The 15,665-nt window shown below is 43.0% G+C and overlaps 1 protein-coding gene across 1 annotated transcript in view; it reads right to left on the bottom strand.

The window, feature by feature from the left end:
* Window positions 1–4,078: 4,078 nt before the first annotated feature.
* LOC139577484 (tripartite motif-containing protein 16-like) overlaps window positions 4,079–15,665 on the bottom strand; it is a 110,815-nt gene continuing 99,228 nt past the window's right edge. The window contains exons 2-5 of the mRNA XM_071404505.1: window positions 6,749–7,364; window positions 6,349–6,508; window positions 6,164–6,223; window positions 4,079–5,927 (exon numbers count right to left, since the gene is read on the bottom strand). Of these exons, the coding sequence (XP_071260606.1) occupies window positions 5,416–5,927; window positions 6,164–6,223; window positions 6,349–6,508; window positions 6,749–7,021 (1,005 nt within the window). The 5' untranslated portion in view covers window positions 7,022–7,364 and the 3' untranslated portion in view covers window positions 4,079–5,415. The remainder of the gene's footprint in view (window positions 5,928–6,163; window positions 6,224–6,348; window positions 6,509–6,748; window positions 7,365–15,665) is intronic.

Below are 15,665 nucleotides of genomic sequence, written 5' to 3'. Positions count from 1 at the left end.
CATATCAACATCGTCTGTACTGTCTCTCCTGAAAGGTGGAGATCCTTCGCTACTTGACAACTATCGACCCATATCAACATCGTCTGTACTGCCTCTCCTGAAAGGTGGAGATCCTTCGCTACTTGACAACTTTCGACCCATATCAACATCGTCTGTATTGTCATAGGTACCGGAGTCCTTAGTTAGTAGGCAGCTGAAGGCCTCCAAGAAAACTTATTTAATGGAATGCAGTCATGCTTTAGGTCTGGCCACAGCACTGTTTCAGCAACCTTGAAGGTTTTAAATGACATCCACTGTGCTCTTAACAACAAGTGTGTCTGTCTTTATTGATTTGTCTTTTGACACCGTGGACCATGCTGTGTTAGTGCAAAGGTTAAAATGTTGTGTAATTACAGGTCATGATCTAGATTGGTTTATAAATTACCTATCAAATCATACACAATGTGTAATGGAGGATGGTTGTAAATCTGATTCCATAGAGTTGTGCTCAGGTGTTCCGCAAGGTTCTATTTTGGGCCCACTGTTGTTCCTTTTGTATATCAACAACATTGGGGATCTTATTGAAACAGCGGATGTTCATTTTGTATATCAACAACATTGGGGATCTTAATGAAACAGCGGATGTTCATTTTGTATATCAACAACATTGGGGATCTTAATGAAACAGCGGATGTTCATTTTGTATATCAACAACATTGGGGATCTTAATGAAACAGCGGATGTTCATTTTAATGTAGATGATACTGTTCTTTATTCAAGTGGTAGTAGTTTATCTTTATCTTTCGAAAATGCCCAAAGAGCATTTAACATTATACAACAGAATCTGTATGATTTGAAGCTGGTTCTGAATTTCAAATGCCAGGCATGTTACTAATCATGTCATTGCTACATTGTCTGGACATACTATAGAGCAGGTCAAAGTGTACCTATATTTGGGTGTGTGGGTTGATGACAAGCTGAGCTTCACTGTTCATGTAGAGAACTTGATAAGGAAGCTCAAGCTGAAAATAGGTTTTTATTACCGGCATAAGGCTTGTTTTTCTCTGGAGGTCAGGAAGGAGTTGGTACGATGTACATTACTGGCGGTTTTAGATTTTAGTGATGTTATATATATATGCAGGCCTCAGCCACTACCCTGAGAGCACTTGATTCAGTGTATCATGCAGGCCTCAGCCACTACCCTGAGAGCACTTGATTCAGTGTATCATGCAGCCCTCAGCCACTACCCTGAGAGCACTTGATTCAGTGTATCATGCAGCCCTCAGCCACGACCCTGAGAGCACTTGATTCAGTGTATCATGCAGCCCTCAGCCACTACCCTGAGAGCACTTGATTCAGTGTATCATGCAGCCCTCAGCCACTACCCTGAGAGCACTTGATTCAGTGTATCATGCAGCCCTCAGGTTCATTACCAATCAGAAACGTCTAACACATCATTGTGATCTCTACAGCGCTGTTGGCTGGTCGTCATGGACCTTGAGTAGGCTTAAACACTGGTAAACACTGATTTATAAGGCCATGTTGGGTAAAATGACATTTTATCTCGGTCAGTAAATAAATATCAATTACGGTCCCATTCTGATTTGCTCCTAACAGAACCAACAATTAGAACAGGTCATGGTAGAAATAGTTTTAGTTACTCAGCTCCGTGGTCCTGGAATTCTCTCCTGAACATTTTAAAATGTGATGATCAAGATTCGTTGGTGGAGTTTAAACACCTGATCGATCTATATATCATAGAAGATTGTAATTCTTTTTAGGCCAGCTGTTTTTAGTCAAGATGTTTGTGTTTTAATGTAATATGTAATTGTTGTACTTTATGTGTGTTTATAGTGTTGTTTAATGTTGTGTTAAATAAAGGTAAAATAAAAACTATAATAAAAAATCAATACAGATACTGTATGTAGAACCATAGTAAAGCCCAGTATGGACTATCAATACAGGTACTGTATGTAGAACCATAGTAAAGCCCAGTATGGACTATCAATACAGGTACTGTATGTAGAACCATAGTAAAGCCCAGTATGGACTATCAATACAGGTACTGTATGTAGAACCATAGTAAAGCCCAGTATGGACTATCAATACAGGTACTGTATGTAGAACCATAGTAAAGCCCAGTATGGACTATCAATACAGGTACTGTATGTAGAACCATAGTAAAGCCCAGTATGGACTATCAATACAGGTACTGTATGTAGAACCATAGTAAAGCCCAGTATGGACTATCAATACAGGTACTGTATGTAGAACCATAGTAAAGCCCAGTATGGACTATCAATACAGGTACTGTATGTAGAACCATAGTAAAGCCCAGTATGGACTATCAATACAGGTACTGTATGTAGAACCATAGTAAAGACCAGTATGGACTATCAATACAGGTACTGTATGTAGAACCATAGTAAAGCCCAGTATGGACTATCAATACAGGTATTGTATGTAGAACCATAGTAAAGACCAGTATGGACTATCAATACAAAGTGACCATTTCGAATGAGGCCCAGTTCAATGAGAGGAAGTCTTAACAGAACTGGGGAATGACAGACAGGAAGTGGGGGGGTGGAGATCTAATATATTGTTGTGCCAAACACTAAAGCATGATATTGTAATAAATCTACACCCTATTCCCTACGTAGAAAACTACTTTAGACCTGGTCAGAAGCACCGTAGTGCACTATGTAGGGAATAGGGAACCATTTGGAACAGAGACAGTAATTCCCCTGAACATCTTCCTCTTCCTCATCTGGTTTCTTGAACAGCCCTTCACTCCTCCCCTCTTCCTCCCCTCCTCCCTTTTCATTCTATTCTATCAGCCACACCACTAGCTCACCTCCACACAATACATTTACAAGTTAAAGACACACCTTGGAATAAATAACAAAGGAAAACTATTACTAGATGAAGTTTAGTGTTTTTTATTATTTCCCATCACCATAAATCATATTTAATCACTGAACAGTAGCAGACCTAACTTCATCTGTTCCTGACTCTGGATAGTGGATTAAAAAGACAATCAATCTCCAATGATATTAAAGTACTATTCTGAACATTACTGATATACTGAGTGGCAAGTCAAGATATCTGCTGGTTTTATTGTTTGGTCAATACCACCACCTGCTGGACAGGTTTAATGTTGCTGGACTGAGCAGTATGGGAGGATGAAAGATGACACATTTAGGGCCGGTTTCCTGGACATCTACATTGAACATACTTTTTAGTCCAGGACTAGGATTAATCTGTGTCTGGGAAACCAGTCCATATAGTTTAGTAGAAAGTAAGTGATACCAGCTTGTAGTGGTCTGACTAGTCCTGAATTGTCCTTTAGTTCCTGGACCATTTTCCATGCAGCTCCAGGTGACAGAGAACACATCAATTAGGACCAACAAGCTGATCAATGATACTGAGGAGAATTACATAGAGACAGAGAACCAACTGAGAAAACATATCAATGGTTCTGAATGACAACCAATATACATCAACACCAGACATCATGATTCATGGAAATGTACAAGATTAAAACATTGCAATTACAAAAATATGAAAACAATGAATTTTAATTCATAACATCTTCTGAAGTTCAAATCAGTTAAATCATTGTAGATAAAACAGAGCAGAATGAATGATCACATCTGGGGACCATCACCACCAGCATGACTAGTATCTATGTGGACCCTAATACAGTTTAACCAGCTCAGCTATAGACTACACCAGCATGACTAGTATCTATGTGGACCCTACTACAGTTTAACCAGCTCAGTTATAGACTACACCAGCATGACTAGTATCTATGTGGACCCTACTACAGTTTAACCAGCTCAGCTATAGACTACACCAGCATGACTAGTATCTATGTGGACCCTACTACAGTTTAACCAGCTCAGCTATAGACTACACCAGCATGACTAGTATCTATGTGGACCCTACTACAGTTTAACCAGCTCAGCTATAGACTACACCAGCATGACTAGTATCTATGTGGACCCTACTACAGTTTAACCAGCTCAGCTATAGACTACACCAGCATGACTAGTATCTATGTGGACCCTACTACAGTTTAACCAGCTCAGCTATAGACTACACCAGCATGACTAGTATCTATGTGGACCCTACTACAGTTTAACCAGCTCAGCTATAGACTACACCAGCATGACTAGTATCTATGTGGACCCTACTACAGTTTAACCAGCTCAGCTATAGACTACACCAGCATGACTAGTTTCTATGTGGACCCTACTACAGTTTAACCAGCTCAGCTATAGACTACACCAGCATGACTAGTATCCATGTGGACCCTACTACAGTTTAACCAGCTCAGCTATAGACTACACCAGCATGACTAGTATCTATGTGGACCCTACTACAGTTTAACCAGCTCAGCTATAGACTACACCAGCATGACTAGTATCTATGTGGACCCTACTACAGTTTAACCAGCTCAGCTATAGACTATACCAGCATGACTAGTATCTATGTGGACCCTACTACAGTTTAACCAGCTCAGCTATAGACTACACCAGCATGACTAGTATCTATGTGGACCCTACTACAGTTTAACCAGCTCAGCTATAGACTACACCAGCATGACTAGTATCTATGTGGACCCTACTACAGTTTAACCAGCTCAGCTATAGACTACACCAGCATGACTAGTAACTATGTGGACCCTACTACAGTTTAACCAGCTCAGCTATAGACTACACCAGCATGACTAGTATCTATGTGGACCCTACTACAGTTTAACCAGCTCAGCTATAGACTACACCAGCATGACTAGTATCTATGTGGACCCTACTACAGTTTAACCAGCTCAGCTATAGACTACACCAGCATGACTAGTATCTATGTGGACCCTACTACAGTTTAACCAGCTCAGCTATAGACTACACCAGCATGACTAGTATCTATGTGGACCCTACTACAGTTTAACCAACTCAGCTATAGACTACACCAGCATGACTAGTATCTATGTGGACCCTACTACAGTTTAACCAGCTCAGCTATAGACTACACCAGCATGACTAGTATCTATGTGGACCCTACTACAGTTTAACCAGCTCAGCTATAGACTACACCAGCATGACTAGTATCTATGTGGACCCTACTACAGTTTAACCAGCTCAGCTTAATGACTACACCAGCATGACTAGTATCTATGTGGACCCTACTACAGTTTAACCAGCTCAGCTATAGACTACACCAGCATGACTAGTATCTATTAGGACCCTACTACAGTTTAACCAGCTCAGCTATAGACTACACCAGCATGACTAGTATCTATGTGGACCCTACTACAGTTTAACCAGCTCAGCTATAGACTACACCAGCATGGCTAGTATCTATGTGGACTCTACTACAGTTTAACCAGCTCAGCTATAGACTACACCAGCATGGCTAGTATCTATGTGGACCCTACTACAGTTTAACCAGCTCAGCAGTCCCATTGAGATGAAACCCAGGATAGAGGGGCTGAGTGAATGTGGTCTGGACTCTGCGGAGGAGGGTCATTGTGTCAGAGACACTGTAGAAGGACAGAGTACCTGCCTTGTGATCCAGGTACACTCCTACTCTGGAGGACTTAGGGCCTGATACTACAGTCTCATCATTATTTTGTCTGAACAAATAACCACCACTATAGCACTCTAAACACCAGGACTTGTTATTGAGTCCAAATTCACCATCTCTCTCTGTTCTGCTGATGTCTTTATATGAGACTGCTGTATAAACCCACTTCCCAGTCCACTCCACCTCCCAGTAACAGCATCCAGACAGACCCTCTCTACACAGAACCTGCCAGTGGTTGGTGAATCTGTCTGGATGATCAGGATATTGTTGTAATTGGTCTGCATAGGTCACCTTTTTGTTCCCTTTAGACAGAGAGAGGTCTGTGCTTGCTGTGTTTGGGTCCAGTGTGAGCTGACAGGAATCTGGGAGAAGAGCAGAGCAGAGACCAATGAGGGGAGTCAGAACAATAAGTTAAGTCAGATACTGTATCTACCCTGTCTTTGATTAGAGCACAGCAGAGATCAAATCAGAGAAATATGAGGAGTCAGATAGATACCCAGTCTTTGATTAGATCTACTATTGCTATATATTTCTAGAGGGATTGTTAGGAGTGTCAGTAAAAAGAGACTGTTAGTTACTTCACAATAAAGAGACTCACGTTGTAAAAACTGTTCTCTGGTCTTGGGCTCTGGAGGCAGTACAACATCCACTATATTCACTACAGACACACAAACACATTGACAGAGAGAGGGAATGTTATCATCAGACCATATTCCACATGTATATGACTAGTAGGGAACTTTCAATGGTCTAAAGTTGATGTTCTTATTGTTTTCAACACACCTGTAGTGGAGATCTTGGTCCATTCGCCTTTAAGGAAGTCTTCTAGTTTCTCTCTCAGTTCAGACACAGTCTTACTCACATCTCCAAAGTACTGAAGAGGACGGACAACGATACTGGGTAAGTCTGAAGATACACTGATACTGGAGAGAGACTGATAACTCTGGAGAGAGAGAGAGAGAGAGAGAGAGAGAGAGAGAGAGAGAGAGAGAGAGAGAGAGAGAGAGAGAGAGAGAGAGAGAGAGAGAGAGAGAGAGAGAGAGAGAGAGAGAGAGAGAGAGAGAGAGAGAGAGAGAGAGAGAGAGAGAGAGAGAGAGAGAGAGAGAGGACAACATAATGATGTAGATGAATAGTTTCACATGAAGTTAATTTCATATCACATGTAACAAGACAGTTTAGTTACCTGGAGGAAATGGATGTGATCCTCTGTGTGTGAGAGCTGCTCCAGCTCAGTGCTTCTCTTCCTCAGCTCAGCTATCTCCTGCTTCAGTTGCTCCAGGAGTCCTTCAGCTTGACTCACTTGAGCCTTCTCTTGGGCTCTGATCAGCTCCTTCACCTCAGAGAGAGAGAGAGAGAGAGAGGGAGAGGTTAAAATTGGCAAAAAACACACACATTTCTTCACACAGGGTCGTGGGGTGAGACAGGGATGCAGCTTAAGCCCCACCCTCTTCAACATATATATCAACGAATTGGCGCGGGCACTAGAACAGTCTGCAGCACCCGGTCTCACCCTACTAGAATCCGAAGTCAAATGTCTACTGTTTGCTGATGATCTGGTGCTTCTGTCACCAACCAAGGAGGGCCTACAGCAGCACCTAGATCTTCTGCACAGATTCTGTCAGACCTGGGCCCTGACAGTAAATCTCAGTAAGACCAAAATAATGGTGTTCCAAAAAAGGTCCAGTCACCAGGACCACAAATTCCATCTAGACACCGTTGCCCTAGAGCACACAAAAAACTATACATACCTCGGCCTAAACATCAGCACCACAGGTAACTTCCACAAAGCTGTGAACGATCTGAGAGACAAGGCAAGAAGGGCATTCTATGCCATCAAAAGGAACATCAATTTCAACATACCAATTAGGATCTGGCTAAAAATACTTGAATCAGTCATAGAGCCCATTGCCCTTTATGGTTGTGAGGTCTGGGGTCCGCTCACCAACCAAGATTTCACAAAATGGGACAAACACCAAATTGAGACTCTGCATGCAGAATTCTGCAAAAATATCCTCCGTGTACAACGTAGAACACCAAATAATGCATGCAGAGCAGAATTAGGCCGATACCCACTAATTATCAAAATCCAGAAAAGAGACGTTAAATTCTACAACCACCTAAAAGGAAGCGATTCCCAAACCTTCCATAACAAAGCCATCACCTACAGAGAGATGAACCTGGAGAAGAGTCCCCTAAGCAAGCTGGTCCTAGGGCTCTGTTCACAAACACAAACACACCCCACAGAGCCCCAGGACAACAGCACAATTAGACCCAACCAAATCATGAGAAAACAAAAAGATAATTACTTGACACATTGGAAAGAATTAACAAAAAAACAGAGCAAACTAGAATGCTATTTGGCCCTAAACAGAGAGTACACAGTGGCAGATTACCTGACCACTGTGACTGACCCAAACTTAAGGAAAGCTTTGACTATGTACAGACTCAGTGAGCATAGCCTTGCTATTGAGAAAGGCCGCCGTAGGCAGACATGGCTCTCAAGAGAAGACAGGCTATGTGCACACTGCCCACAAAATGAGGTGGAAACTGAGCTGCACTTCCTAACCTCCTGCCCAATGTATGACCATATTAGAGAGACATATTTCCCTCAGATTACACAGATCCAAGTGTGCCATCACAGCAGCAAGATTTGTGACCTGTTGCCACAAGAAAAGGGCAACCAGTGAAGAACAAACACCATTGTAAATACAACCCATATTTATGCTTATTTATTTTAACCTGTGTGCTTTAACCATTTGTACATTGTTACAACACTGTATATATATAATATAACATTTGTAATGTCTTTATTGTTTTGAAACTTCTGTATGTGTAATGTTTACTGTTAATTTGTATTGTTTATTTCACTTTTGTATAATATCTACCTCACTTGCTTTGGCAATGTTAACACATGTTTCCCATGCCAATAAAGCCCCTTGAATTGAATTGAATTGAATTGAGAGAGAGAGAGACAGAGAGACAGAGACAGAGACAGAGACAGAGAGAGAGACAGAAAGAGAGAGAGACAGAGAGAGAGAGAGAGAGGGAGAGAGACAGACAGAGACAGAGACAGAGACAGAGACAGAGAGAGAGAGAGAGAGAGAGAGAGAGAGAGAGAGAGAGAGAGAGAGAGAGAGAGAGAGAGAGAGAGAGAGAGAGAGAGAGAGAGAGAGAATGAGAGACAAAGAGAGAGAGAGAGAGAGAGAGAGAATGAGAGACAAAGAGAGAGAGAGAGAGAGAGATATGGTAAAGAGGAGCGTGTAGTGGTCACTGCCTGACAGGGGAGGTAGAAACAGAGATGCACTTTCTCCTTTACTGTGATAAATATTCCTCAGCAAGAGATTCATTATTCACAGAAATTATTACATATATTCCAAATTTTAACTTATTAAACCCAGAGGAAAAACTAAAAATACTCATGGGCGAAGGAGCAATGGCTCCTCTTGCAGCCAAATATGTATTTGCCTGCCATAGCCTGAGGGACACTGAATAATAACATCTGCATAGTAAGCAGTAACTTACTTATTATGACTGTTATTGTTATTACTGTTATTGTTATTACTATTATTATTGTAGTTTATCATTCCAAATAGTAATGGTATGGGTGGCAGTTTAATGATGGTGGTGGTGGTAGTGGTAATGATGATAGTAGTTGTAGTACCGATGTAATGGTGAAGATAACCGTTATTTAGTTTTTATATTTATTACATTACATTCGACTATTGACTGTTACCATTTTATTGTTACTATTTTTATATTTAATTTTGTATTATTATTTACTGCCATTCTATATTATTATTTGTCATTGTTTATAATTGTATTACAATGTATATTGTATACATTGTTGCTTTGGCAATATTGACACAATGTTTTTAATGCCAATAAAGCAGCTTGAATTTGAATTTGAAAATTTTAAAAATTTGAATTTGGAGAGAGAGACAGAGAGAGAGAGACAGAGAGACAGACAGTAGGTTCAGTAGCATCTCTGCACCTCATTGAGTCAGAACTCTGCCACCCTGCTCTCCAGGTCCACCAGGCTTTGTCCCCCCTCCTGGACAGACAGGTACAGAACACCTCTTGGTCCTGCTCTACTCTCCTCCCTCCTGGACAGACAGGTACAGAACACCTCTTGGTCCTGCTCTACTCTCCTCCCTCCTGGACAGACAGGTACAGAACACCTCTTGGTCCTGCTCTACTCTCCTCCCTCCTGGTACCCCCTCCAGTAGCCTGCCCCGTAGCAGAGCTAGACCCAGCCTCTGCCCCCTGAGTCCTAGTTGGCTGGACAATAGAACGAGTTCAAACGGCCAAAGAACGTTGTCTGAGCTGGAACACCAGCGAGGCCATAGCAAATGAATTGAAACGAACCTTCACAGAGCCTCTTCTGACTGGAATGATCCATAGAATTCCATTTCCCCTAAATGGCACCAAAAAACGTCTCCCTTTTTATTTGACCACTAAAACCTGTTCTTAAGACCAAACTGGAAAATAACAACTGGTGTAGAAAGTAAACATCCTCGATGGTGCCAAGTGTGTTTATGTCTGCATTACCAGGAAGTAGGAAATAACTGCAACTTCTGACTATTTCTGGTCTACGATCGATGACAGCAGAGGACGCTGCCCAACCTTTTCAGACACATGGACCATCTTAAACAGTATCATCCACAATGGGGCAAAACTAAACACAACTAATGAGCTAAATTACATCTTCAAAAACTGAACAATAATTAGGAATAAAATCTGATTAAAAAAAGTAAGATCCCAAACAAATATTACATCCTATATTACAGAACTGCTTCTCTCTTTTGATGCTTATTTTGTGGTGGACGCATCAAAGTGAACCTCCTATTTGCTACTAAATTCTGGAGATACGTCACATTTGATGGAGTATTGTACCTTTGCCAGAAAGGGTCAAACTCCTTCAAAAGCTCCATACATTCTAGAAAGTTCCCTCTATTTGTGCTTCCACTAGATTCATCATTGTCACGGAAACAGAGTCCCTGTCTTCCTAACATTGATGTGACCACAACAATTCTCCTCAGATACTCCCTTCTCTCTGCAATATCACTAGCATGGGCAGATGTTCAAATCTGACCAATGTTCCCATGATTGATAGTTGCCTGGTAGCCTGGTAGCACCATGCCAACTAACCCTACACTCATTAAAAACCCACTACCCCATTCCACTACTTTGACCCTATCTGCTCCTGCACCATGACAACTAACCCTACACTCATTAAAAACCCACTACCCCATTCCACTACTTTGACCCTATCTGCTCCTGCACCATGTCAACTAACCCTACACTCATTAAAAACCCACTACCCCATTCCACTACTTTGCCCTATCTGCTCCTGCACCATGCCAACTAACCCTACACTCATTAAAAACCCACTACCCCATTCCACTACTTTGACCCTATCTGCTCCTGCACCATGACAACTAACCCTACACTCATTAAAAACCCACTACCCCATTCCACTACTTTGACCCTATCTGCTCCTGCACCATGCCAACTAACCCTACACTCATTAAAAACCCACTACCCCATTCCACTACTTTGACCCTATCTGCTCCTGCACCATGCCAACTAACCCTACACTCATTAAAAACCCACTACCCCATTCCACTACTTTGACCCTATCTGCTCCTGCACCATGCCAACTAACCCTACACTCATTAAAAACCCACTACCCCATTCCACTACTTTGACCCTATCTGCTCCTGCACCATGCCAACGACCTGGGAGGACGGGACACCACCACTCAACACACCCTGGAACTCTTCTGATGTCAAATCTCGTATGACCAAATACTTCTCTGGTTCTGAACTCTTCACCACACCTTCTACCTCACTTAACTCTCCCTCATTCATTTCCATTTCACCTCCAGAACTCAGTCTGGCGCACGACTCACTCTGTTTGCACTTGAATTATAACATTTGAAATGTCTCTATTCTTTTGAAAATAAATGTTGTGTAATGTTTACTGTTCATTCATGATTGTTTATTATCTACTTCATTTCTTTGGCATAGTAAAGATATGTTTTCCAAGCCAATAAAGATCTTTGAATTGAATAGAGAGAGAGAGAGCTCCATGTTAATGTATAGGGGACATGAGTCAGTCATGGTTACTCATGGTTATGTGATGAGGTAGCCCCGCCTGCTACTTCTAAATCAGTGTCGGTCCAATAGGGAATGTCCTCTTGGTGTAACGGTCAAGATGTTGGTTTCTCCCACGGTAGACCTGGGTTCATATCCCGTCAGTTACATTAAACAGTCTATTCTCTGAAAGGGGTCCAGACAGCCTGTTCCCAACAGTGGGGTCAGTGGGATTGGATAAGGACCTCTCTCCCTCTCTGATTGGAGGAGAGAAGTGAAATGGTGTGTCTCCTCTGGTCAACAATACTCACCTTGAAAGACTCCACAGCCTGTTGGAGGTCCTTCAGCTCCTTCTTTCTCTCCTGGAATCTCTGCTGGACCTTCTTCTGACTCATCCCCAGCTGCCTCTGTGGAGAATCACTCTTCAATGAGCTATCAAGCTTTATTAGTCCAGTAGATCAATAGTATAGTAATGTGACATAGGACCCATAGAGAGGAAGGTCTACAATCCTGAGGAAGTCCCTTTACAATATGATATTATGTTGCTATGTGAATGATTATAGTTTTTATGGTGGGCCTACATGTATCAAGGGGTTGAGACTGAACTTTGGACTCATAAAAGGCCATTCAGAATGATAATAGTGTTTGACTTTAGAAAATGGTGATACATTTGGAGAATCTGGGTTAACATATCGATATACTCAAGGTTTGTGTTCATATTTGTGGATAGACAAGGGGAAGTGCTGAAATATTCTGTTCAAACATGTTATTGTTGAATATCAATGTTCCTAAAGAGGGAGACAAAGGGCAACTAGTTTCAGTCTCTGATAAGGCAGGCCAGCTGCAGAACAATGGAGGAGCCAGGAATTCAACAGTCTAGTCAGTCTCTGATAAGACAGGCCAGCTGCAGAACTAGAGAGGAGCCAGGAATTCAGCAGTCTAGTTAGTCTCTGATAAGACAGGCCAGCTGCAGAACTAGGGAGGAGTCAGGAATTCAACAGACTAGTTAGTCTCTGATAAGACAGGCCAGCTGCAGAACTAGGGAGGAGCCAGGAATTCAACAGTCTAGTTAGTCTCTGATAAGGCAGGCCAGCTGCAGAACTAGGGAGGAGTCAGGAATTCAACAGACTAGTTAGTCTCTGATAAGGCAGGCCAGCTGCAGAACTAGGGAGGAGCCAGGAATTCAACAGTCTAGTTAGTCTCTGATAAAGCAGGCCAGCTGCAGAACTAGAGAGGAGCCAGGAATTTAACAGTCTAGTTAGTCTCTGATAAGGCAGGCCAGCTGCAGAACTAGGGAGGAGCGAGTATTCGTCTCGAGGTCAAGCCACCACAACGACCCTCCTACTACAGTCCTATCTCACACAGAGGGGCCCACCACAATGACCCTCCTACTACAGTCCTATCTCACACAGAGGGGCCCACCACAACGACCCTCCTACTACAGTCCTATCTCACACAGAGGGGCCCACCACAACGACCCTCCTACTACAGTCCTATCTCACACAGAGGGGCCCACCACAACGACCCTCCTACTACAGTCCTATCTCACACAGAGGGGCCCACCACAACGACCCTCCTACTACAGTCCTATCTCACACAGAGGGGCCCACCACAACGACCCTCCTACTACAGTCCTATCTCACACAGAGGGGCCCACCACAACGACCCTCCTACTACAGTCCTATCTCACACACATACACTTCCACGCCCACCAAGGTTCTAGCATCAGGCAGGGCCATGACTCTGGAGAGGCGACGTCCGAAACACAACTGCACTTAACATAATGCAACCTGGAAGCCACCAATGCTGAGTTGATCCTGCCTAGCAACAGAGATGTATTGGCTGTCTAGATGTGTAAGGAGTTGATCCTGCCTCGCAACAGAGATGTATTGGCTGTCTAGGTGTGTAAGGAGTTGGTCCTGCCTAGCAACAGAGATGTATTGGCTGTCTAGGTGTGTAAGGAGTTGGTCCTGCCTAGCAACAGAGATGTATTGGCTGTCTAGGTGTGTAAGGAGTTGATCTCTCCTTGTATGAGGTTATAAATATATGTGCTTGTGTCTTTGTAGCTGTATGGGTGAATAAATTGAGTCTTTAACAAAATGCTGATAATTGTTAATTTTTTTACAAGTCAGTTAAGAAGTTTTTCTTCACAATTTCATCCAATCAGTTACAGTCGCTGCAACTCCGGTGAGACTCTGGAGAGGCGACGGTCGAGACCCATGCGTCCGAAACACGTCGGAGGAATAATGTACCCGTCAGCCTGGTCAGCATGTACTGCACCCGGCCCGCCACAGGAGTCGCTAGTGCACGTTGAGACAAGGATATCTCTGCCGGCCAAGCCCTCTCTAACGACGCTGGGCCAATTGCGCCGCCCCATGGTCCTCCCAGTCACGGCCAGCTGCGACAGGGCTCAAACCCAGAGTCTCTGGTGGCGCAGCTAGCACTGCAATGCCATGCCTTAGACCACTATGCCACACAAGAGGCCATACACATTCATATTTTCAATGACGGCCTAGGAACAGTGGGTTAACTGCCTTGTTCAGGGGCCGAACAACAGATTTGTTCCTTGTCAGCTCAGGGATTCGATCTTGCAACATTTCGGTTACTAGTCCAACGCTCTAACCATTAGGCGACCTGCCGCCCCGGAATCTGGGTTAACATATCTATATACTCAAGGTTTGTGTTCATATTTGTGGATGCATTTCATTTGAATGATCTCATATTCAAACAGATTTAGTTCCTACTGTATCTTTAATTCTTTGTTTATCAGACAGTCACCAACAAGTTGTTCTGGTCTTACCTGTTTCTCAGTCCTCTCTGCTGCAGCTGACACTGTATCATGGCCTTTATCTCCTGTCTTCCTCATTGTTGTTCACTCTCACACAGACAGACGACAAAGAGACTCAGATCAGTTTTATTTCCAAAGAAGTTCGTTTTTGGGAGGGGGAGGGACTTTCTGGTTCTGCCAGATAGGTGAGTTTAGAGGGAGGGAAGGAGGGAGGGGTTAGAGGGAGGGGTTAGAGAGAGGGAGGGGTTAGAGAGAGGGAAGGGTTAGAGAGAGGGAGAGAGAAAACTGCAGGCAACGTTGAGAAGGAGACAAATATTTTAGTTCCTAGGTTAGGACCCTTAATATTAAATAGAGTGGTTAGAATATATAATATATAATTATTTTAATGACCTTTAAAATGCCTTATAATACACTTATGTGTTCTAACACTGATTATAAGTGTCTATAATAATTAATACGTGGTTGTAATGAGGAGGGAACTTGATATTGATACAATGTACTGTAGGTGAAATGAATACTGTATGTATTGACTGATCATTGAGAATGAGGTGATACTTTACATTACAGTGTGGTTATTACTGTTAGGTCTAGGGTCAGGGTTAGAGGTACTACATGTTAATGATGACTGTTTGTTGTGTACATTGATTGAATGGTTAGGACTATCTCTCTGTAGTCACAGTTTAAATCCCAAGAGACCAGGAGACCTAAAGGAAGCCTTCAACACTGCATCCCTTCATCCAGTCATAGTAAACAACCTGTCTGTCTGTCTGTCTGTCTGTCTGTCTGTCTGTCTGTCTGTCTGTCTGTCTGTCTGTCTGTCTGTCTGTCTGTCTGTCTGTCTGTCTGTCTGTCTGTCTGTCTGTCTGTCTGTCTGTCTGTCTGTCTGTCTGTCTGTCTGTCTGTCTGCCTGCCTGCCTGCCTGCCTGCCTGCCTGCCTGCCTGCCTGCCTGCCTGCCTGCCTGCCTGCCTCTCTACTGTGACAGCTGTAAATACAGACAACTTCTCTGTAGTGGTTGTTGTTGCTATCAGTGCTGCACAGCTATTTTCAGGTCTTTCCAGAGATGGTAGATCGGGTTCAACTGGCTGGGCCACTCAAGGACATTCAGAGACTTGTCCCGAAGCCACTCCTGAGTTGTCTTGGCTGTATGCTAATGGTTGTTGTCCTGTTGGAAGGTGAACCTTCGCCCCAGTCTGAGATCCTGAGCGCTCTGAAGCAG

This window comes from Salvelinus alpinus, chromosome 6 (genome assembly GCF_045679555.1).
Source record: "Salvelinus alpinus chromosome 6, SLU_Salpinus.1, whole genome shotgun sequence".
In the NCBI taxonomy this organism is placed as follows: Eukaryota; Metazoa; Chordata; class Actinopteri; order Salmoniformes; family Salmonidae; genus Salvelinus; species Salvelinus alpinus.
Note: the sequence above shows the minus strand (reverse complement) of the source record. Positions and strands in the feature narration are given on the sequence as shown.